General features: G+C 31.5%; 2 protein-coding genes across 2 annotated transcripts; both read right to left on the reverse strand.

The window, feature by feature from the left end:
* Positions 1-6,528: 6,528 nt before the first annotated feature.
* LOC120134277 (zinc finger protein CONSTANS-LIKE 16-like) lies at positions 6,529-11,143 on the reverse strand. The gene is made up of 5 exons (XM_039150732.1): positions 11,012-11,143; positions 10,769-10,785; positions 8,487-8,490; positions 6,906-7,877; positions 6,529-6,807 (listed from the first exon to the last, which is right to left on the reverse strand). Exons 1-5 carry the CDS (start codon positions 11,141-11,143, stop codon positions 6,556-6,558), a joined length of 1,377 nt encoding a protein of 458 aa, XP_039006663.1. The 3' UTR covers positions 6,529-6,555.
* A 5,727-nt stretch (positions 11,144-16,870) lies between these two features.
* Positions 16,871-18,426, reverse strand: LOC120134618 (3-ketoacyl-CoA synthase 6). The gene has a single exon (XM_039151060.1). It carries the CDS (start codon positions 18,392-18,394, stop codon positions 16,916-16,918), a length of 1,479 nt encoding a protein of 492 aa, XP_039006991.1. The 5' UTR covers positions 18,395-18,426; the 3' UTR covers positions 16,871-16,915.
* Positions 18,427-23,469: the final 5,043 nt, after the last annotated feature.

A 23,469-nucleotide genomic window follows, 5' to 3' on the forward strand; every position in this document is an offset into this window, starting at 1 on the left:
TGAACCAAATACATCCTAAGGGTCATTTCACGTAGAGTCGTATCATGTTTAGTGTTGTAGACAGTTGCTCTTCATGCAAAGGTTCTTGGTTTCCAAATACAGTTGCTGACATTTGTCTGGTTCTGTAATAAATTGTGACAGTTAATCGTGTAAAATGACTGTAAAAACTTTAATTTAACTTCGTCTGATATCTTTATCTAATTAATATGAAACGATGATAGTTAATATTTTTTTAATTTTGATTTGATCGGTATTTGTAAGCCCTTTGAAGATTTTTATTGGCCTTTGAAGATTTGTATGGTCCATGAAGGATGAAGCCTATACCCATCAAACACACACTAAGCCCTTAACATACACGATTTGCCTAGGCCCATATGTTAACATCAATTTTCTTGCGTTGTATTTACCATTTTCATCTTTTTCCTGCCTTTACCACTCACTATTTGCCCACTTTACTCAATTTCTTTTAATGTTTTAGTTTTAGTTCACTTGATATTATTGGGTTTATAATGTACGAGAAGTTATGAGTTGAAAATACTTAAATTTATATTATCCTATAAAATGTAACGAGTTACAATTAACAATTATAGGTTAATTTAAACATGACCCCCTATCCACTTATGGTGAGTGATACTAAAGATGAAAAAAGAGAAATGTCCATACAACTTAATTATGGCAGCACTTATGAATTTATTAAGTGACTTGCGCGATAAAAATGAATTGGCGGCGCTTATGAATTTAGTGAATGATTTTTGTGATAAAAGTGAACGTTGTTTTAAAAGATTCAGATTTGAGTAGTTGTGTCGATAAAGTTTGTGTGTATTATCAATCACTAAAAAAGTTCTAAACGACCAATGGGGTTGGTTCAAATGGTAAGCAATTTAAACAAATTAATATATTTCTTAAGCACAGGTCTGGGTCCTAACAGGAGCAGCCAGAGCGATTGCTCCGGGGCCCTCTTTGAGAGACCCCACCTTTTAAAAAAATAAAAATAAAAATAAAAAAATATATAAATGCCAACCAATTTAAACTCCACCACTCCACCGCCATCTTTACATTTATCCCACTTCATTTAGTTCTCAATTTCTTCTCCCCAAATTAATTCTTAAACTTCTTCAAATCTTCATTAACATTAACTTTTTTTTTCTATTTAAACTTACTAATTAAACCCATAAAGATGTCAACCAATTTTATCTTACCAATTTCTTTTTCTTTTTAATTTTGGTGAACTTAATATTATATAAATGTTATGAGCATTGTTTTCTGATCCTTTAGTTTTAAAATTAATTACTTACATCTCCCTTGCTTAGGGGTCCCTTTTTTTATTTTTCGCTCCAGACCCCGATAATGGTTGAGACGGCTTTTCTTAAGCAGGTCTTAAGTTCGAATCCTTGTGTATGCATAAATTCCCGCTAAGAGACTCACCCACCAAAGTTAGGTGTGTGACTCGGGTTGGTCTGGATTAGTTAGGACCGAAGCCTTGAGAATCTAGATGGTAGCAAAAAAAAAAGGTTATGAACATATATTAATTTGTGATCACCCTAGACTATTAAAAAATGTAAAATATATTTTTAAGTTAATAGGATAAATAAATCTTATTCTTATAATAAACTAATAAACAATGTTTCCTATCAAATAATTAATATGTGTTATTTAGAAAATAATTGTATCTATAAGAAAGAAAATTTTAATAAACTTTAAATTACTTGATATGTTAAATAATTTCGATTTTTAATATATATAATTTAACATGTTATTTTTACATACCTTGTCTAGATAAGTTTAGCAAAAGTTAATTTTGTAGAGACTATATTTTATTTATGAGGGAATGACAGTACAATTGTGACAAGAATTCATGGTAGAAATTGATTCAGTGTAATTAATACCATCTCTTTAAGCAATCAAAGCCATGGCCCTCACTTTTGTCTTTATATTTTGGATACATTGCCTTATAAGGATAAAATTGGCTCCTCTTTAAACTACACCATACATGTGGTTCAAAACCAACCCTTAGAAACTCTTTAACCATTTTTTTCATATATTTTATCCCATTCATGATAATTTAATATTATGTGAATAGGTAATAAAGACTGCATCATATATATTTGTTATACCTTTCAAATTTCCTTAGCAAGATAGATTTTTGCTTCTCACATAAAATTTTCTAAAGAACTTTAAAGTCTTCGTAATTGAAGTTCTAGAATAACATCTTAGGACCTTAAGAGTTTTACACCAATTGAGAAGTCATGATTCTTTAACATAACTTCTAGTGCAACGTGATTCGTTAAGGTTGATTGATAACTAATCACATCAATTAAATTTATTTATTTTATCAGACTACAAATAATCATCATAACTTTATGTCTGAATCAAATACTAAGATTTTATAAAAAGACGGATGAGAAAATGTATAGCAATACTCAATAAAAATAAATTTTATATGAAACCATAAGAGGTTAAGAGATTTACACGTTTTATGATTTCACTGGTAAGACTATTTTTGGATGGTAATGCCTAGCTCATTGAGGATGCTGAATTTAGTGGGAAAATTAGAGAAATTATCTTTAAAGAAGAATTTGTTAATATTCCTCAACATAATGTTTCTAATAAATTAGGGTGAATATAATAGGTAGTATATGTTGAAAGACTTTCAATATTTGACAATGAACGCTTATATCTCTGCATATACAGTGCTCGAACTCTAGACCTCAATAAATAACAAATAAGATTTCGTGCTCCTCGTCATAATTATACTATTACTATTCACAATATTGAAAAACAACCTACTATACTTGATATTATTCAAACAACAACTCTAGATGAAAATAATGTCATAATATCTCTCGTTCAAATATAAAACATTGTTTTGAATGAACAAATTATACAACCTCAAGAAGCAATGTCATTAATAAGATCCTCAAGAAATTGTTCAACTGAAATACTCTCTTTCCAATCATTTTTAAATATTAAATCTAATCTTACGTATATTTCGTCTTCCATTCTTGGAACTAAAATAATTTAGTTATCTTTTATTAAAAAGAATTCATATAAAAAATATAAAAAAGTGATGTAGAAATGGCAGACTTGATGAGTTGCAATGTAGTATTTAGTAGCCAAAACGGCACCATCTTAAATGGGACCATTGCCTGTATGTTTACAACGCAGACCATAACCCTCTAGAAATGTCAATATTTAAATTTAATTTATGGCCCACTATTGCTATAGAATTCTGCCTTTAATCAATTTTTTTAATTTTAATTGTGAAATCGAATAAAATATATATATATATCATATATATTATATATATATATATATATATATATATATATATATATATATATATATAAGAACCCATTTAGTGTCCTTAATGGTTAAAGAGAGTAATATTCTTTTAAGGATTCTGGATTCAAGCAACTGAATTTATAGGATGTCTGCCTTTAATCAATTTTTTTTAATTTTAATTGTGAAATCGAATAAAAAAATATACACTCATATATATATATATATATATAAGAACCCATTTAGTGTCCTTAATGGTTAAAGAGAGTAATATTCTTTTAAGGATTATGGATTCAAGCAACTGAATTTATAGGCTGTATGTGTTGATTATAACTATGAAATATTATGAACATAATCACCCAAACTATTTAAAAAGAAAAAGAAAACCTAAGGAAAAGAATTAATTGTTTCTATCATTTGCAAGCCATTATACACTAAAGAAAAAAATATATAAGTTTAGTTAGTTATAATATAGTTGATATTATTATTATTATATTTTAGAGATTGTAAATTTAAATATACTTGAACGCTCATTTTAAAGGTTTAAAAAAAGAAAGAAAAAATATTGTAGAATAGATGATATTTATGCACATAAATGAAAGATGGATGGTTTTGTTTGGATGAATGGAAAGGTTTCTTTCAAGACAACACCATTTTGCAAGTTGCTTTCATTTTCTCAACAGCTTGTTATGGGCAACTACCTTATCATCTGCAACATTCTCTTGTTTAGTTTTATTTCATAAAATGACATTTCTATCTTTAAAATATTTGACTAAATATTATATTCATATTGCATTTTACACGAATCAAGTGATCTTAATAGTTAAAATGATAGTTGTACTTGTTATCCCTAAAAGTTTTGAATTTAATTACGACGTGTTATGAGTGTATGAGCGTCTATTGTCAAATGGTTGAGAGTCTTTTGAACATACACCACCTTCTTATAATCACCTTACATCAATAAAAATAAATAAATACCGGTTTTACCAAGAATAATCACTTTGTCCATTTTTTTATGTGGCATTTTAGCCCTCAATATTGCATTTTAGGTTAAAATGATCTCCTATTTTGGAGTGTTAATCGTATTTTAACTAATATTTTTTATTTATATAGAGAATTTTTTTACCTCAAAGTGAAAGATTAATGGTCAAAATACTTTAAAAAAAGAGAGACAATAAAAGTCAAATGACAATTTTGATAAACATTAAGGATTATTTTTAGTCATAATAAAACAATTATTTCTCCATGATCGTCATAGCTTTTTAATATTTAATTTCGTAAAAAAGGAGAAGCTAATTATGTAAATTTCCCAATTTAGAAATATTTTCCAAACAAATTGGGGAGAACTCAATATCTTCAAATTTGAATGACATCATGACCGACAAATGTTTGCCCAGCTTGCAATTTCTACTATGATTGAGGGGACCCCTTTCATCCATGTCTCTAATAGCAAGAACGTGGTTCTAAAATTTCAAAGGTCCATTAAACTTAATAATTAAAGAATATGCTGTTTGTTTTGAAAATTTTAAATATACTTGTATTTATAGGATACGTGTATTTTTATTAATAATTAAAAAACAATCTGAATAAATACTATTTTCTAATCACTCACTATTAAAAATACAAATTCTGAGGTCATATGTTCAAATTCACCATTGGTGCCTTTAGTAGTTGTATAGTTAAATTGGTTATTTAGTGATATTAACTCATTTCTTGCATGGTGAAAATATTTCAATATATTTTTAAAAAGTTACATATAAATGATACAATTAATTGTGTTTTATTTAAGTCTTAAAAAATATAATATTTATTTTTTATATATAGTAAAAATAATTTTGTGCTTCTAATCAAATATGCTGTGTAATGACAAATGACATCACTTTAATCTCAATTAACATTAAATTTCAGGTTTGATATTGAACAACCTCTTTTTTTTTTATATAAAAACAAATTAAAGGAGAACATACGCTTAGATATCATTAAATTATGCTCAAATGATAGTTATGATCATTGAACTTTCGAAAGTCACAGAAATGATTATTAAATTTATTTAATTATTACAAAACAGTCACTATAATATTATAATAAATGCAAAATTTTGATATATCTAAAAAATATTTTATAATAGTTTAATAAAAATTAACAATTATTTTATAATATTTTGATAAAATTTAATAATAATTAGTTAATAATTTAATAAAATTTAATGATTATTTTATGATTTTTGGAAGTAAATGATCAAAATAATGTAAACCATAAAAAACTTTGCTATTAGTCCACGTGGTAGGTGAAAGTTGCAAAATAAATGCTTATATTTTAATTTCAATATTTTTAACTTTAAAACTTTATTTCTTTTTTATAATTTAAGAAAAGATCGAATTTGAAATCCTGACCAAAAAAAATATTAATATCACTTAACTACCGAAACAATAAGACTATCGACTGAAAGTTTAATCTTAATATAACATTAATATATCGATTCTAACTACCGAGACACTGGTGGCTGCTTTAGTTAGCCAAGAAAAAGATTCCATTAACTAGCTCTATTGTTTCTGTATTATCGAAAAATATATATATCAATTTTACTATTAATCCCTATGCAATATATTAAATCAACCTACACAAAATAAAATATTGACGACTATCATTTAATTTTTTAAAATATCCACATTTAATTCAAAGATATATACATATATTCCCAACATTATGAGTACGACATGACGATACCTTTTCATCAGACTTTTCTTCCCTATATTTCCCATATTCCTGTTCCCATTTTTTTTTATAGAAATTTTAAAATATAATTTGTTGATATAAAGTTTAAAAATGGTAAAAATTGATTACAACTGAAAATTTTATTAAGAGAATAATTCTTTAAGTTGAATAGAGCAACCTATTAGTTTCGATAGATTATAACGGGAAATGTTACATTTTTATAATATTTTTGATAGTAAACCTTAAACTCTCGTAATATAACTTTTAGGTTATAATTGAAAATGTTATAAATTTATGTAACATTTTAGATTGAAACCGTCTTAAATTAATCTTAAATTAGACAGTTGCATAACAGAAATACCTTGAATTCAGGAAGAAAAAATAAAAAAATCTGACAGAAAAACAGAAAAACTAAGCAACTCACCATTGAATTTATTGAATCTATTTGGAGTTGAAGAACATTAGAGGGCAGAACACCAGGAACTAAGCACAATTAGTTTCACCGGTGCTACCGAGTACAAAGGAATCGAATGGTTTGTAAAAAAAAGAAAAACAGGTAGACTAGTTGGCGTGCAATGGAAAAGCAGCAAGAAACGATGCTCTCTTGACGAACCTCCCTTTCATTCGAGGCCTCTTCTCGGCATTCAGTTTCCGAACCTCGTACCTTATTTTCTTCGAGAACAACCTCCTTCTCCTCTTTTCTCTGTATCTTGATACTCTTGCTTCCCTTCCTCCATCGCCCATTGCCTGCGTTTGTCCTCCCTTGCCCATCAAACTACTATACCTATGCAGAAATTCTGTTTCACCATTTCCCTGCAAATTTCAAACCAACCAATAAATTAAATAGGAATTTGAAATTTTTATAGTATGGTGCATAAGTGACGCAAAGTAGAAAGGTAATGCTTAGTTACCATGCAATCAGGCCAGCATTCTTCGGGGTCGAAATCTGGTCGGCCACCAGACGTCCATGGGGAGCCTTGAGATGCCCAGGCTGCGATTATAGCTTCATAGTTTAGGCTCAAGAGTGTTTTCTTCTTCTTCAGTTTAGCAGCTTCTTCCTTTACGAACTCTTCCTCGCCGCCACAACTTACCGGAGTATCATAGTTGAAGCTTAACTCAAGTGGCTCTCTCGCCATACCGTCTTCGAAACTCACTTCATCTTCGGTCTTCACTTTACTGTTTCCCAAAGAACACACTCTAAAATACTGTTTGGAGTCAATTAGCCCCAGCTCCTCCATTGCAAATGACTCGTTTTCGAGACCCTTACCGAGCAAACTCTCAACGTCTGCAGCAAACTCTGCAAGATCCATCTCGGAAGGGAAAACCCCATGCGAGCAATCCACATCTTGTCCATTAAAACCCAAGAAAGCTTTGTACTCAGTCGCAATAGTAGCATCCGGGGTTTCAACGTCGTTTCCCACCGCACTCACGGCTGCTTCGTTCGACGTCGTCGAAGTGCATAATTCAGCAACAAAAGGATCAAATATGGGTACCCTATAAAGCAACTGCTCCTCTTCATTCTCCTCATGCGATATCTCATCGTTCCCGACTTCTGGCACAACAGGAATCGGGTTGTTCTTCCTTTTCGTATGAGCAAACCCCTTCACGGTTCGCCTTGTTCTTGCCTTCTTCGTAAACCCTCGATCCCAGGACGGTGAAAACCTCTCCAATGGAACAACTTCATCGCCGGAGGACTTCACCGAACCAGTATTCAGGCGATCTCTTTTATGTCTACGAGCAAGCGGATTCGCCGAATGAACCGACGAATCACAGGCTTGGCAAAGAAAAGCATCGTCGGCAGCACAGTACCAACGTGCACGTTTCTTTATACAACTATCACAAGCTCTAACGCTTCTGACACCGACGGCGTTGGCCATCTTTCTCAACTAAATTAAACAAAAAAATCTGGGGATTCGAAAAGCATAGAGATGATAACAAACATCAATCAAGCCAAAGAAGCAACAGAGGAATGTTGAATTTGGCGATTTATTTCAGAGACCTTTTTGTAAAGTGGTACAATTATTTGTATATGGCATAAAGGGTCCATTGGATGCACTTTTGGGTCCATTCAAACGGTGCTGGATTGCTCTTTTGGGGTCCACAACAAGGCCTTATCTGGATTTTGATTGGTTGAATCTGTAAAGTTCATCCTAATCTCTGCTTTCTCATTGGCTGCCTCACCAATCAAGGGATTTCCGGTGGGTCCAGGACGCCATGGATATGAGAATGAGGCATTTGACTCCATCCTTCTGTCAATGTCTTTGCTAGGGTTTTGAGAATGACCCTTTTGTAAGTCTTCTACCAACTGCGTTATTACCTGTTGTTCTGAGTACTCGGATCCCTTTCTGCGGTCCCCTTTATGCACTTGCCTTATCCGTGTTTCTCTTTCTCAACTCTCTTTTCCTAAGATTTTATGTTCGATCATGAATTTATAAATTTTTAAGAGAGAAAAATATATATTATATTTTTTAAGATAGTTTGAATGATTATAAGGCAGTAATTGTTGTTTAAAATATTATTGACCATTGACAATATATACTCTGTAAATACAATTGTTCGAATCTAATATTTCTAAAAAAAATATTTCCTTACAAAAATATATTATCAATAGAAAATATAAAAAATTATATAAAATATTTAAAAATTTTAAAAGAATCGACCAATCCTATCAACCCGTCAATCTATCCTACTCTTTGATTCTGGTCTTTCAGTGCAACTATATCTCACCCCAACAACAAGGTGATGCAAACGATATAATCTTCACACTTAAGTTTACACTCATTCGCTACCACTTCAACCGATCATGTTCTTTTTATTAAAACCAAAGAACGTTGTTTGAGCTTTAAAATTCATTATCTTTTACATTTTTATTGTTTTACCCATCTCACTTCCATAACAAGATGCATATTATTGTTTTACATATGAAAATGATCTACTTCCTTTCTTTCTCTCTCTTTGTTTTTCACCGTCCTTCTGAAAACAACACTTGTATTTTAATTTTATTTGGCTATATAAATAAATACATTTTTGTATTGCTTTTGAAAGTGGTGTTTATCTTACAATTATACAAATTAAGGTAAAATCACTTTTAAGAAATCGATTCTTGACAATAATATCTTCTCTCTTTTCGTGTTTTCTTAATATAATATCAAAAAAAATTCCTAGTATTTGATTAAATAGTTGTTTTGATCTATATTCTATTTTTTTAAAAATATTTTAACATGCAACGTTTTATTTAAGATAAGAGAATAATTCTCTGGATTAAAATCATTAGTGGATGTATGGATATGTCGCATCAATACATATATAATTTTTGCTATTGACGTGACATTAGTCGTAAATATTCCATGTCATCATTTGTGTGCATATAAACTCGTTGAATCAGCTTCAAACATTAATCATCTGTCGATTAACGATTTTTTATTTACGAAAGGTTTATTAGTCAAAATGAAATGTTAAAAGTTAAAATATTATTAATTATTTATAGCCACAAATTATAAGTAATAATTAATATATATTTCAATTCGTAAATCGATTTAGACTTTCAGTCTTAATCGACAAAGACCGTTCTTGGTATATCCGTGGAAAAAACCGAGCCAATAACTTTGACAAATTGCACGATGATAACAGATAGAATGGAGTCTACTCATGGAAATTAAACTAAATTGGATAAGATGATATAGAGATTTAATCTAAGTGCCCAAAAATCAACCACACACACAAAATTTCACTTTGATTCTTATTTCTCAACTTCAAAACATAATATAATTAATACGTTTATTAATAGAGATTTAATTCAATTAACGTCTTTTAATTATTATTGTTTTTGTCAACCATCTCTAAAACATATTGTTAAAAACTCTTGGTTTGACATTTTTTTTCTCTTAGATTGTAAATTTTATACCCATTAAAAGTAAAAGTTTTCTTTTCCCTCCCTTTAAGTGGAATTGTTAAAAAAAATATATCATTGATAGGTAGTTTATCTTATTGCCAACAAGCCTATTTTTTGTTTGAATGTTGGTGTATGTGTTTGATTTTTAAATAAACTTTAATAAAGATTATCTAAATATTATGAAAAGGAGAATCTATTGAACTATCTCAATGATAAAAGAGAATATTATTCTCTCTAAAGATTTTGGATTTGAACATTTACAAAATCTATGTACGTTGTTAATAATTAAGAAAGATTCTTAACATACCAACAATGGTTGGTTCAAGTGGTAAGTAGTTGGATATTGCTTAAGCATGTATCGAGTTTGAGGTATTGTGTATGTAGAAAATTCTCGTTGGACGACTCATCTATCAAAGTCATGAGTGCGACACGAATTTATCTGAATTACTTAGAACAAAGTTTTAAGAAACCGGGAGAATAAAAAAGGAAGAAAGATCCAGAATATATTCTCTAAATAATCGTAAATTACTTTTGGAGGTTATTTTTGTTTTGGCACCGACTTGATTTCATAGTATAACAAGAATCAAAACTCCATTTTATCTGTGGTTGAAAAATGATATTGAAAGTTTAAATATATCAAAATAAATATGTAATTAAATGATTTAATTACCAAGAGTCCTGATGCAGTTTGGTTAGAGAAATTGTAGCAATAAGTGGGTGTTTGTCGAGTTTAATCCAAACTTAACGAGGAAGAAAGGACCAAATATTAATTTTTAATTATAGTTTTATAAATATTAAAATATATTGAATGTAAAGCCATATTTGATAGCGTAGGCTATTGATCTGCCATTAACTTCTTTTTTAGCCATTTAGGTACAAAAGGAGAACATGAAGACTAACTACACAGTAAACATTATATTCAACGTGACACCATGTAGATCGCCATGGACAAACTTCAGAGCTTGCTTTGGTGACTGTAGAAAAAACATACGTTTCTAACAGCTTATCAAAAGCTAGTTTGTTGATCGGCCAGTCGGATCAGCCACGCCAGCGCCAAAAACACGAACAACATTGATTTCCCACTGCCCTGAAAAACAGCGTTCGAGACTTTTAAAGAAAGACCACCGGAGCATAATCGTTGTCATCCTTAGTAACCCCGTGAACAGATGCGATATCGTCCATATCAAGCACACCATCACGACCTCCCGAATCCAACGCCGGTTGCAACTTGTCAATTTCCCACGGCCACGACGACATGCGTTCGAGACTTTAAAGAATGACCACCGGAGCATGATCGTTGTCGCCCTTAGTAAAACCGTGAACAGCTGAGATATCATCCATTTCAAGCTCAGCACTACGTGCTCCCTAATCCGACGCCTGTTGAGGCCCGTCGTGGGGCTCAAATCATCAGGTGCCATTTTTGTTTTAGTTTCTGTAAGCTTTATTCCTGCAAATATCTAAGGTTGAAAGCCTAATGGTTTATAAGAAAGATATGAATATTTATAATCTAAGTGTCAATCAACCAAATTTGTGTGATATAGTTTCTGTTACAAGGGAACACTGAAGTAGCTTACGAATGGCAAGGTTTACCTGTGTATCAGTTGCGTGTTAAAACTAGGAGCTTATCGAACGAGTTTGATCGCGAGATATTATCGAAATAGATCGAAAAATCCAAGCACATAAATAGAATTATAAGATAGATATTATTTGGTTCATTAAAGATACATAAAATTATATATTATTGACCAGGATGGAACTACATACATAGAGGCTTTGCCCTCCAAGTTTTTAACCTTGATTCCTCTTGTTTTTCTGGTCTAAACACTTCTTAAGTCCATGCAAATTTTGAAAATAGGCAACTTAAATCATACCTCTATTTTTTAGTTTAAATATTTTTTAGAATTATATCCATTTTGATATTTAACAAATTTAAGAGTGTAACTGAATAAAACGTTTGATGAACTATTTTTGAATTGTTAAGTTAAATAAACGAGTATAAACAATTTTTTTATGTCCGCTTAATAATTGAACGAACACAAATAGTGTTGTGTTCGGTTCGTTTATGTTCACAAACAAACTTGTTCAAAAGCTTTTTTTATCAACTCGTTTATAAGGTTGTTTTACCCGATTTTTGTTTTCCCTTTTTATATTTTAAATATCATTGAATGTAGGGACTAAATTGAACACAAGGTGAATTTTAGAGTATAAATTGTGAAGCCTAAGGAGCTCAATGACTAATTGTGTAGTTTCACCATTTTAGCAAGCCTAATCGTGAACAAATAAACTAAAATATTCACAAACCCTAAATGAATTGAACAAATTAAACCTCGACTTCAATTTCATTTTTTAAATATTAAATTAATAACTTAATAATTATACCTTAACCCTATTTGATCTGATCTTGAAATCATTAAATAAAAATCCATGAAATACTCAAAGTCCAAGACCAAGAATAAATGAGAGATCGACCGAATATGAAAACCCTAAAAAGGGGTCTCCCATATGGAGATATTCATCTTCTTTACTGAGTTAACACTTAATTATCTTCCTAACCATGAATTCTTCACTGACTTAAGTATCAAAAAGAACGTCTTGGAACACAAATTCCGGACACCAAAAAACTCTACTTTATTATAAATTGTCCTTGACCGTAGATGCATCAAATATTAAAGCTTTAAAGTACACAAATGGTCCCATGACTATAAGGTCTTATTTTGTTAAGTTCCTCGATTATTAAAAGTTACAAAATGATCTCTCGATTATTGGATGTTGTTTTGTTAAGTCTCTTAACTATTCATATATTTCAAATTCATCATTTTCTATTGAAAAATTGACGGTCGTCTAAGTGAATATTAACATGTTGATTGAGATATGATATAATTTGATCCCAAAACTGTTTGAGCTGTATTTTTTTTATCAACTCTTTGTTTACATTATGTCGTCGAGCTAGTGCTTTAAACATTCTGTTGTTGAGCCAGTGCTTGAAAGCAACGACGATGCTAGTAGATATCATTAAAATATAATTTTATCATATCTCAGTCAACATATTAACATCCAACTCAGACGTCCTTCAATCTTTTTATAAAAAAATGACGAGTTTGAAATATATGAATAGTCTGGTGACTATTTAATAACCTTTAATAGTTAAAGGACTCAATAAAGAAACACCCTATAATCGGGTGACCATTTTATAACTTTCAATGGTTAATAGACTCAACAAAGAAGCGCCCTATAATCGGGATATCATTTATATATTTTACCCTAAGCCTTATTTTAATTAACTTAATAATCTAACCATTGTTTTGAAAACCGAACCGGACCGGCCGGTTCAACTGGTTCAATCAGGAACCGCTGCCTAGTTCGGTTCAATCTACACCGGTTGAACCGCTATTAGTGAACTGGGCGGAACCGCTGCACCGTTCAAACCAGACCGGCTGAAAACCGAAAAAAACCGGGGAAAACCGAAAAAAACCCGGAAAAATCGCCATTTTTGTTTTTGTTTAAAAAAAAATAAACCAAACAAAGTCGTTTGTTAAACGAGCCAAGTCGAACTCGAGTATTGCTAAGCTCGACTCGAACTTGAAAACTTTAAAAGTAAGTTCAACTCGACTCAAACTCACGAGCTAAAAATTATCAAGTTCAACTCGAACTCGAAATACAATATTGAAACTTGAACTCGAAAAGCCTTGAACTCAAAAAAAAAATTAGAAGCTCGATTGAAGCCTAAAATTCGAGCTTGATTGAAGTGAAAGAATAGTTTACTCAATGTTCACCAAAAGGCTCCATGATTTTGAATGCCAAATTACCTCTATTATTTATAGAAGTTAGTTGTGATGCTCTTCTATATTTCTTAGCCTTGTGGGATTGTTTTGTTATCATATTTTTACTCTTTAGACTTTTGGGATGCTCTTCTATGTTTCTTAGCCATGTGGGATTGTTTTTTTTAAAAAAATTAAACTAAACAATATTATTTTGTTATAATTTTTTATCCCCAAATTTATTTTTTAATTATAGTTATATAATTATATTTATTATTTAATATGTTTTACCTTAATTATTATGTTGTAGTTAATTTGAATCATTTTGTTTCACTTGATTTTATGGTTTTTAACTTATATATGTTATGACTTGCTTTGAATATGACTTGTGATATAAAAAATTATTTTTATTAAATGTTTTTGGTATTTTTATTTAATTTTTTAAATAATTATGATGTCGTTCGATTCTTTCGACCGGTCGGACCGATTGAACCAGTAAACCGGTAGCATGACCGGTTCGCTAACCGGTCCGGTTCTGAAAACCATGAATCTAACAAAACATACACGCCATCCGAGTTTCATGAAAAGCAGCCGTAATATTTCCATGCAAGTAGCATTTTTCCAGCACGAAAATCTGAAATCCAAACGGCACTTGGGAGAAATGCTGAGGATGAAACGTGGGGTGAATGGCCTCCAAAAATTTAAGACAAGTTGCCGTCTTCTTTAATGAGGTAGGTAAGTTGGTTTTATCTTAATGTGTTGGAATATGCGACAGATCGCTCCATCTCATTATGAAAGGTAGCCATAGGTGGGCATTGGGCACTTGTTTTCTTCATTGCTGGAATATGCCACGCCTGCTCTCATGCCTACCTTTTAGAATATGGTAGCATCAATTCGGTAGCTTCCGGACCTTCCAGAAGCATACAAAACGTATATTTATCTGATATAAACGAGTTTCAGAGATTGGACACTGTTCGAGTACCAGCCATAACCCTGTAATCGCCAACTCAGTTTCTATTATATGAATTTTAGTGGTTCTTGGCTTTTCACCAAACCCTGTGGTTGGTATACTAAATAGATGGAGGTTTGATTTTATGTTGTGACAGATAAACCTATTAAGTGGATTTTGGTAAAAGATAAATGTTAATTCTCTTTACAGGTTATGTGTTCGAGCAGTTGTGCTTGTGCAAAGTATATATGCATTGTCAATAAGTTAAAAAAGTTCTGAACAAATACTATCTTGTAATCACGTTAGATTATTCAAGAAAAAATTATGAGACAAATTTATAAAATTTTAGGGATTGAAAATATATTATTAATAGAAAATATACAAGAATACTTTTTTATATTTAAATTATATAAGAATGTGAAATTTCCATAAGGATTATTCTCTCTTAATTTCTTCTCAATCCATTCTTTGATAGATTGAAAAGATCGAAAAAAAATTAAATGATAAAATAAAATATAGAAAAATTATTTTTTATATTTATTTTATGATGTTATATTCAAGATTTATGATTGATTTTTATCGATAATAAAATCTTGGAACTAATACTTTTTTAGAGTAAAATATGCAAATTTTTTGCACATGGTTTATCAATGACCAGAAATATAAACGTTTTCCGGCAAGCATTAACAAAAGAAATGGTTCCCAGGGAATATTGGAATTAAACGAAGAGAAATTAGTGCTTAAAATTAGATTTTTTATTATTTTTGTTTTAGTGACGTGAGCAGAAAGCATTATATGCTATACGATATAATTTCATAACATCATAATATTAAAAGTAGATGCAATAAAATTTTGACTTGAATAAAAAAGAATTGATTTAATTAAATAAATTAAATAAAATTTAAATAATAATATGACTTGTCATTTTGATTAATACAAAAAAATTTAACCCGATTGAAAATTGACCCCTGATTTTTCGTTCATTTCAATTTTTTTTCTCAAAATTGACCTCTGCTATTATAGAATATCTATGTGAACTCAATTTCTAATTTTAATGATAAATTTATCCCTTTTACCATTTTATCCCTTAATTACATATTTTATTTAATTTTATTTTTTACTGTATTTTTTATAAATCCTTTCTTTCTGTCAATTTTTTACTCATTTATCCTCGATTAATACTTCGTCCTCAAAATACATTCTTAAAAAAATTATAAATATATTTTGTAATTTAGATAATATTTGGTTTATTAAATAATATTGCAATGTGAAAAAAAATAAAAAGGGATGTAAATATGTATATATTTATATGATTAGAGAAAGTCGTTAAATTAAACATATTTGCTTCATATTATTACAAATATATATACAATTAGATTTACACAGAAACTAAAAAAATTTAACTTGATTCAAATTTTATAAATTTGACTCGAAATTTTTAAATCAGGTTTTAATCCTAATATATGACTCATCAACTCGACTAATTCAAATTTTTTTAACTCGATTCAATCAAATATTTACACTTAAATAAAAATCAAAATAAAAAATTATCAAATTTATAAACTAAGGTAAATCAAAATAAAATTCAATAAAAACAATAGTAAAAAGGTACGTTATAACAGTTAAAAAATGCTGCCTTCTGATTTAACCTCGTGAAGTTAAAAAAAAATGCCAGAGTCCATTCAAAACTGTATCAGGCTTTTTGCCAGCAATTAACTTGAAATTGAATTCTTTGCTCTTCTGTTAGGTCCTACAACTCCACCAAACACATCACTTCATTAAACTCTTACAAGCCCTTTGTCTGAATCTGTATAATATGTGATTTCTCTGTGTTTTATGTTGATATTAGATTTCCATATATTTTTTTCTTTTCATTCAGTGGGATCAACAACTTACAGCTAGATGCTCTAAAGGCTTATTAATTCCAGCCAATAAACTTGTTGACAAGACAACTACACATATAGTAACAGGTCACACTCACAGGTATTAATAAGGACAGACCCTACCAAAAAAGGGATAGAAAATTGAAAGAAATCCCTGGGAAAAAAATTTTACAATTTGATTTCATGATGATCAATGAATTTTGCAGTTCTTTTCTCTTAAAATTTTCCAGGTCTTATTTCAATGGCTGAAATTTAAACCCTGAATGATTTTTTTCCACACTGTTATCATTTCGGGTACCTATGCAAACTCACAATCTTGTAAAAAGAAAAATGGCAGAAGAAACCAGTGAGTAAATGAGGTTTACAGGAGAAATATAAATAAATCCAGAAAATATTTGGATTTTATATGATTTTTAACCATATTTGTTGTTGTTTTGGCCTAGAGCTTGACGACTTCAGGGATGTGAACTGGATACCTATCGATGCAATCCGCCCAAGGTCCGTCTGTTGGCGTCTTGATTGTTCGGTTGCACTTCCATACGGCGCTGTTGCACTTGAATCCGCTCCCGAAAGCGATCTGCCAAACCCTGTCGCCTCTTTTCATCCTTCCCTTGGACTCGATGTAGCTCAACTCGTACCACAGCGATGAGGACGATGTGTTGCCAAACCTGTGCAATGTCATCCTCGATGCCTCCACGTGCTCCGCGGAGAGTTGCAGGTTCTTTTGGAGTTCGTCTATGACTGCCCGGCCACCGGCGTGGATGCAAAAGTGTTCGAACGCTTGCTTGAAGTCGGGGATGTAAGGTTTCCACTTCGGGTTGAAGATTTTACGCCCGATGAGTGTAATGAGAAACAGGAGTTGCTCCGAAGCTGGAAGAACTAAAGGACCAATGGTGGTGATGTTGGATTTTAGAGCCTCGCCTGCAATAGCCATTAGATCTTTAGATAATGATATTCCCACATTGCCTTCCTTGTCCTCTTCTTCGAACACGCATCGGTACGCCTTGTCGGCTGAACCTTTATGGGTTCGGACTACATGCATGAGCTTATACTTGGCACGCCACCTATCGGAACGGCGGTTTGAAAAGAGAATCGCGGCGCCTCCCATGCGGAAGAGACAGTTGGGAAGGAGCATGGCTCTCTCTTTCCCTTGGTAATAGTTCGGAGTGATGATCTCGGTGCTGACGACAACCGCATTAGAACTCGGGTGCAGTTGGAGATGATCACGAGCCAAATCGATCGATATAAGCCCCGCACTGCACCCCATTCCCGAAAGATTAAAACTCTTTATATTACTCCTCATCTTGTACTTGTTGATCACCATGGCGGACAAAGACGGCGTCGGAGAAAACAGACTGCAGTTAACAATGAGAATATCGATGTCTTTCGGTTTCAACCCCGTCTTCTTAAACAAAGAATCCATAGCCGAGAAGATAACGAGCTCGGCCTCACCTTTCGCGGCCTCCATCGTGGGATTAGGCGGGATATAATGAATAGCGGGAGGCAAACAAGTCTCCTCACCGAGACCAGACCGTTCAAGAATCCTAATCTGAAACTCGACGCTCTTGGGGTTGTTACTCAAGATCAGTCTGGAATGCTCCATAAAGGTAGCGAAAGGAACCCGGCAAGTCACCGGCGGCTTGTAACACGCGTAATCCACAAGGTAAATACTTCTAGGCTTGGACATGAAGTAAACGGTGGCGAGAAAGATGATGAAGAAAGAAGAACACAGGATTTGGACAAAATCAAAGTGAAGGGAAGTCCATAGGTTAACAATCTCCTCGGGACCTAACCGAAGAACTTCGATAACGGAACCGGCCATGATGGGGATAAGAGTAAGAGTAAGAATGTGATTGACTAGGTATTGGTAACCAAGCTTAACATACTTAATCTTAACCGAGGAGAATAAATCAGGCATTGTTTGCGTGCAGAGGAAAAATGGGGTTAAAATTTTTGAAGGAGAGGAGTGGGGGAGAAGAGGAGGCGGAGGTGATTTATAGAGGAAGAAGGGCAGTCGGGCAGATGGGAGGAGTAAATGAAGGGAGTCACGTCACTCAACGCTCACTTAACTCTCCATTAATTTTGCCTAACTTCCCCTCTGTAACTAAAACACTTCAAGAACTTCACTTTTCGTGTATCAATGATGGCGATCATGATAATCATAATCCTGCCCTTCATTTGAAGAAGTAGAATCCAATATCCATGGTTCTCATAAAATTATTATTGTTTTTTTTAATAGTTTAAGTGATTATAAGATAGTATCTTGTAGACATGGTTATTCGAATAAAAAAATTTAAAAAGACAGTTATTCCAATATCTATAGGTCACTCCATGGTTCTCATAAAATTATTATTGTTTTTTAAAGTGATGATATAATAAAATAGTTAGGAAAGACACCGTCAATTACAACTTATGTGATACAATTTGTACATTACACAGGAAAGTTCAGTGGGCTAAAGTATGAGTTGCGACATTTGCAATCTTGGAGACAAATTGAACGTTAATATAATTGTGTTGTTATAATATGGCTCTCGTCTCACGTAGATGAAGGCCGACCAAGCAGATCCATACCACATTGTTGGAGTTGGTTTAGCATATTGTGTTGTTATAATATGGCTCTCGTCTCCCTCAATTATAACATTGTTCTAGTCATTATCCAACAGGAGGCGCAACCCAATGGTGACAACATCTGCTTTCACAAAACACGAGTCCAGCCTGCAACATAATGTTCTTCAATTGCCAACAAGAACAAGACCTCGGCAAGGACTCCAATGACAGCAACATCAAAAACATCATCTACATTTATCTTAACGCATCTCTTGCATGATTAAGCAACACCAACAATGGCGGCAGCAAATATTATAATTTTCAATGTTTTTTATTCTTTTATCTTATATTTATTATCCATTTTGTTATAACCACTTGAAAATGACATGATTAAGCTTTTCCGTTATGAGTAACATATTGCATTGTTGTCACTTAATTATGCTTTCACTCTTTCTAATTCAAGTGTCATTCATTTCGGGACAACTTTGATGGAGTCATAGATAAGCAAGGGCATTTATGCAATAAAAGGCTTGGAGAGTAAGCAAAAAACTTACAAGAATCAACTAAGGTGGGGAAAGGAAATTAAATTCATAAAAGAGATCAACAAGTTGATCCTTGCTATTAACATGCGCCACACAAAGAAATCCACATTAACCCTAACTGCCAATAAAATGACAATCTATTTTGGTATGTTCCTTGCGAAAACGAAAGATAAATTTAACTGGACGTAATTGGCAAAGCTTTGGTAGAAGCAGCAAGTTCCCAGAACAAGTTGTCGTGAGCCAACAAGTTTCAGCAACGGCGGATGCAACAGCCCGATACTCGGGTTTTGGAGATGATCTAGCAACAGACCGATGCCTGTGAGAACAACATAAGATTAACTGCTCACTTCAAGCCTGAGTCCCTAAATGGCTTCGTGGGATCAACAAGCCCTATAGATTGAGCCATCTGAAAAGTTTTTGATGTTCATAAAGAAATGCATTATTAACATCGAACAATGGTGTATTTTTCTAGAGCTCGGGTTTTCACTTGTCAATCTGGTCTTAAGTACATTCCGTTGTAAGTTAAGGGTATTGAATTTCTTTGACCATTCCAAGATTGATCTTTTAGTTGAAGTTGAGCACAAAATTCCTGATTCTTCCTTGATATTGGAGGTCACCTCCCACATAGCACAGGATCAATTGCCCTATGATAGCCCAATATCATTTTAAAGAGTTGTCCCTTTGAATTTAATGGATTCCAAGTTAAGGTTTTTGAGGCACCCTGAAAGAGCTCAAGATCAAGAGATTCTTAGCCCGAAAAGCCCAAACTTTGAAAAACGAAATTCTAGCCTATTTGATGCATCCGAATTGCCCCTGGTTTTTGGAGATGGATCGAATCCGTCTTTAATCATTTCTTGTATAGTTGTATTCCAAGCAAAAGTCATTGCTTCATTTTCCGGAAAGAAAATCTTTTATATCTAATAATCTTTTATTAAGAAAGAATAAATTCAAAAAATATCAATAACTTTTAAATAAAATATTAATAATTAAAACAAAAAAAAGGATTCAATTATTCAAAGTGATATTCTTACATACTTCTGAAAAACCAAACCTAACTCACGAACTTGAAAAATATTTCTTCTTTCCCCTAACTTTTTTTCTTTAATGCATTGCCCAAAAACCGAGTTGTCCTAATCTTCTGCGTACTGCCCTTAAGCATAAAGAAGAGACCAGCTCCCAGACAAACAAGTTGGAGACAAGAAAAATCACATTAAAACAAACAAATAAATAAATGAAAAGTTTGTTGTCCTCTGTTATCTTTGTTTTGGAAAAATCCAGATACCATCCCTTTTCTTCTGGTTTAAACAAACTTCTTACTACTCTGTGCCAATCTTACGGGGAGAAAGATCCATGTTTCAAGATATCCACACTAACCACGTTCCCATTGACAGAGACTATCTCACAAATTATCCGAAAAATCTTAAATTATTAAGACTGAGTATTAAAACGAGTAGAGTTAAGAAAAAAAAAATAACTTAACTGAGTGGATGAGTTATATTTTATAATTCAAATTTCATTTGATTTATATTTCAATTGAGTATGTCATAACGTTTCTCCTAATAGCCTTAGCAACGAGCAGGAATTCATTAGATTTAAAAAATTAATTCGAGAAAAGATGGTGAAATTTAAATTTGAAAACAATTTGATTTTGAAGTCGTCATCAACCTTTGAGTTATGTAAGTCGAATACCTAAAAGATCTCTTTTTAATGAATTTTAGAAAAATTATTAAAAGACAAAAACGGTTTGCACTTTACCAAAGATTCATTTTTTAAGAGTTTGATAGTCGATTATGCATGGGGAAGTAAAAACACCCCACAACTCACAAAATGTACCCAAACTGTCATATGTTGTCTATACACTGGAATTGCAAACTCGAATATATATTTAAATTGTGATCCTTTCATTCATTCGAATTTATTTAAAAGGGTGTCCTTTCGATTCAAGAATATCAACCAAGGCCGCGATCCTTTAGAGTTTGGATACTAGTCCATTCTCTCAAACCAAAACAACATTGCCTTCAAAATTGATAAAATTGAAAAATATGATGATAGATAATAAATGCAATTAGTACAATAATATACTTTTATGGAATAATTAATATATACATAAAAAATATTTATTTACCCCAAAAGATTATTATTATTATTATTATTATTATTATTATTATTATTATATAGAAATTACACCATTATGTACGAACAATCTTTGAAAATGCTCCTCCCTTATAGTTTGGAGACTTTTTCATGGATTTCCCTCACAAAATGATATTTCTCTGATTTTTATTGATAATATATATATATATATATATATATATATATATATATATATATATATATATATATATTGTTATTTTAAAAATATAGTATTATATTAGTTTTCAAGAAAACGCTTGGATAAATGAATGTTTTTTGTATGAACAATCATTGGAAATGCACTTTCTTTATAGTTATGAGACTTTTCCATAGATTACCCTCACAAAAAGGCATTGCCTTTCTTTTTTTAAAAAAATGAAAATAACATAAATAAATAAATAAAATGAATGAATGAAATGAGATAAAATAATAATAATAAATAAGATGAAATAAAGTAAAATAAGATGATAAAATAAACAACATGATGAAATAAAAAACCAATCGATTTTAAAAATAACTTGTGTGCGAAAAATCCTCGAAGATACACTTCCCTTGTAGTTGGGAGATGTCTTTATAAATTTCCCTCACAATGAAATTTATCCTTCATAAATGTAAAAAATATTATGACTTATAGATAATTAAAATTCAAATAACAATGCATATATATAATGTGAAGAAATATACTTAAAGTAGTGACCATGGTGAACAAATTAGAAGAGGCAATGATTAAATGACTAAGTTAATAAGTATTAGTTAAGGAGCCAACCAATCCAACCTAAACAACAAATATTGAAGACTAAACGTACCATAAGTCTACGAAGATTCCTATTTCTAACTAGGAGTAGCAATAATATAGGTAATCAACTTCGATTCCGAATCTAGATACAAACTAACTATTTGGTCTCTACTAGCATAAATAAGGGACTAACATGAATATTTTATAAATTAGCAGCCAAAATTGAAAACAAGAGATAAACATAATGAAGAATAAACAAGGCTGAAATATAAATAAATCACAAGCAACATTAGTGATTAAAATAAAATGAGATGCAAATTAAGGTGCATAAGTGAAAATATAGGAAAGTAAATGCTGGAAATTAAAAGGAATAAAATGAAAGACCGGAAATTAAAGGGGCAGTTAAAGTGCTGGAATTAAAAGGACAGAAATATTAAATTGCATAAATTAAAAGTTAGGGGGTCAATTTTAGCATTTTTACCCGAGCCATAAACAATGTGAATAGTACCCCAGGGCGGGTCACCACAAAGTCGTTGAAATATTCGAATGTTAGGAAGTTAGTGGGTTAGTTCGAACAGTAAAATAAAAGCTAGTGGGTTAGTGTTAGAAAATTGACCCCAACCATAATAATACAGATCATACCCCGGGGTGAGTCACCACAAAGTCCTTGAAATATTCGAATATTAGGATAAATTAAAGTTAGGTTAGTAACTAAATAAAAATAGATAAAAACAAAGTGCTGAAAATAAATAAAATAAAGAAACAGAAGCATAGCAAGGCAGTGATTAAATTGAAAGAAACAAAAATTATGTAATAAAATTAAAACAATTGAAACAAGGGCATGGTAAATCTGTGACTAAATTGAAAATATTGAAGATAAAGTGACCAAAATATAATACATTAAATAAACTGGAGATATGGTGACCACTTTGTAAATTCCCGCTAAACGTTTTAGGATACAAAGATGATTTTACCATTTTTGTTAATATATATACTTCTTTTTAACCATTTTAGGTAAAACCCTAGCCCCATTTT

The sequence above is a fragment of the Hibiscus syriacus genome, unplaced genomic scaffold (genome assembly GCF_006381635.1).
Source record: "Hibiscus syriacus cultivar Baekdansim isolate YM2019G1 unplaced genomic scaffold, ASM638163v2 tig00110597_pilon, whole genome shotgun sequence".
In the NCBI taxonomy this organism is placed as follows: Eukaryota; Viridiplantae; Streptophyta; class Magnoliopsida; order Malvales; family Malvaceae; genus Hibiscus; species Hibiscus syriacus.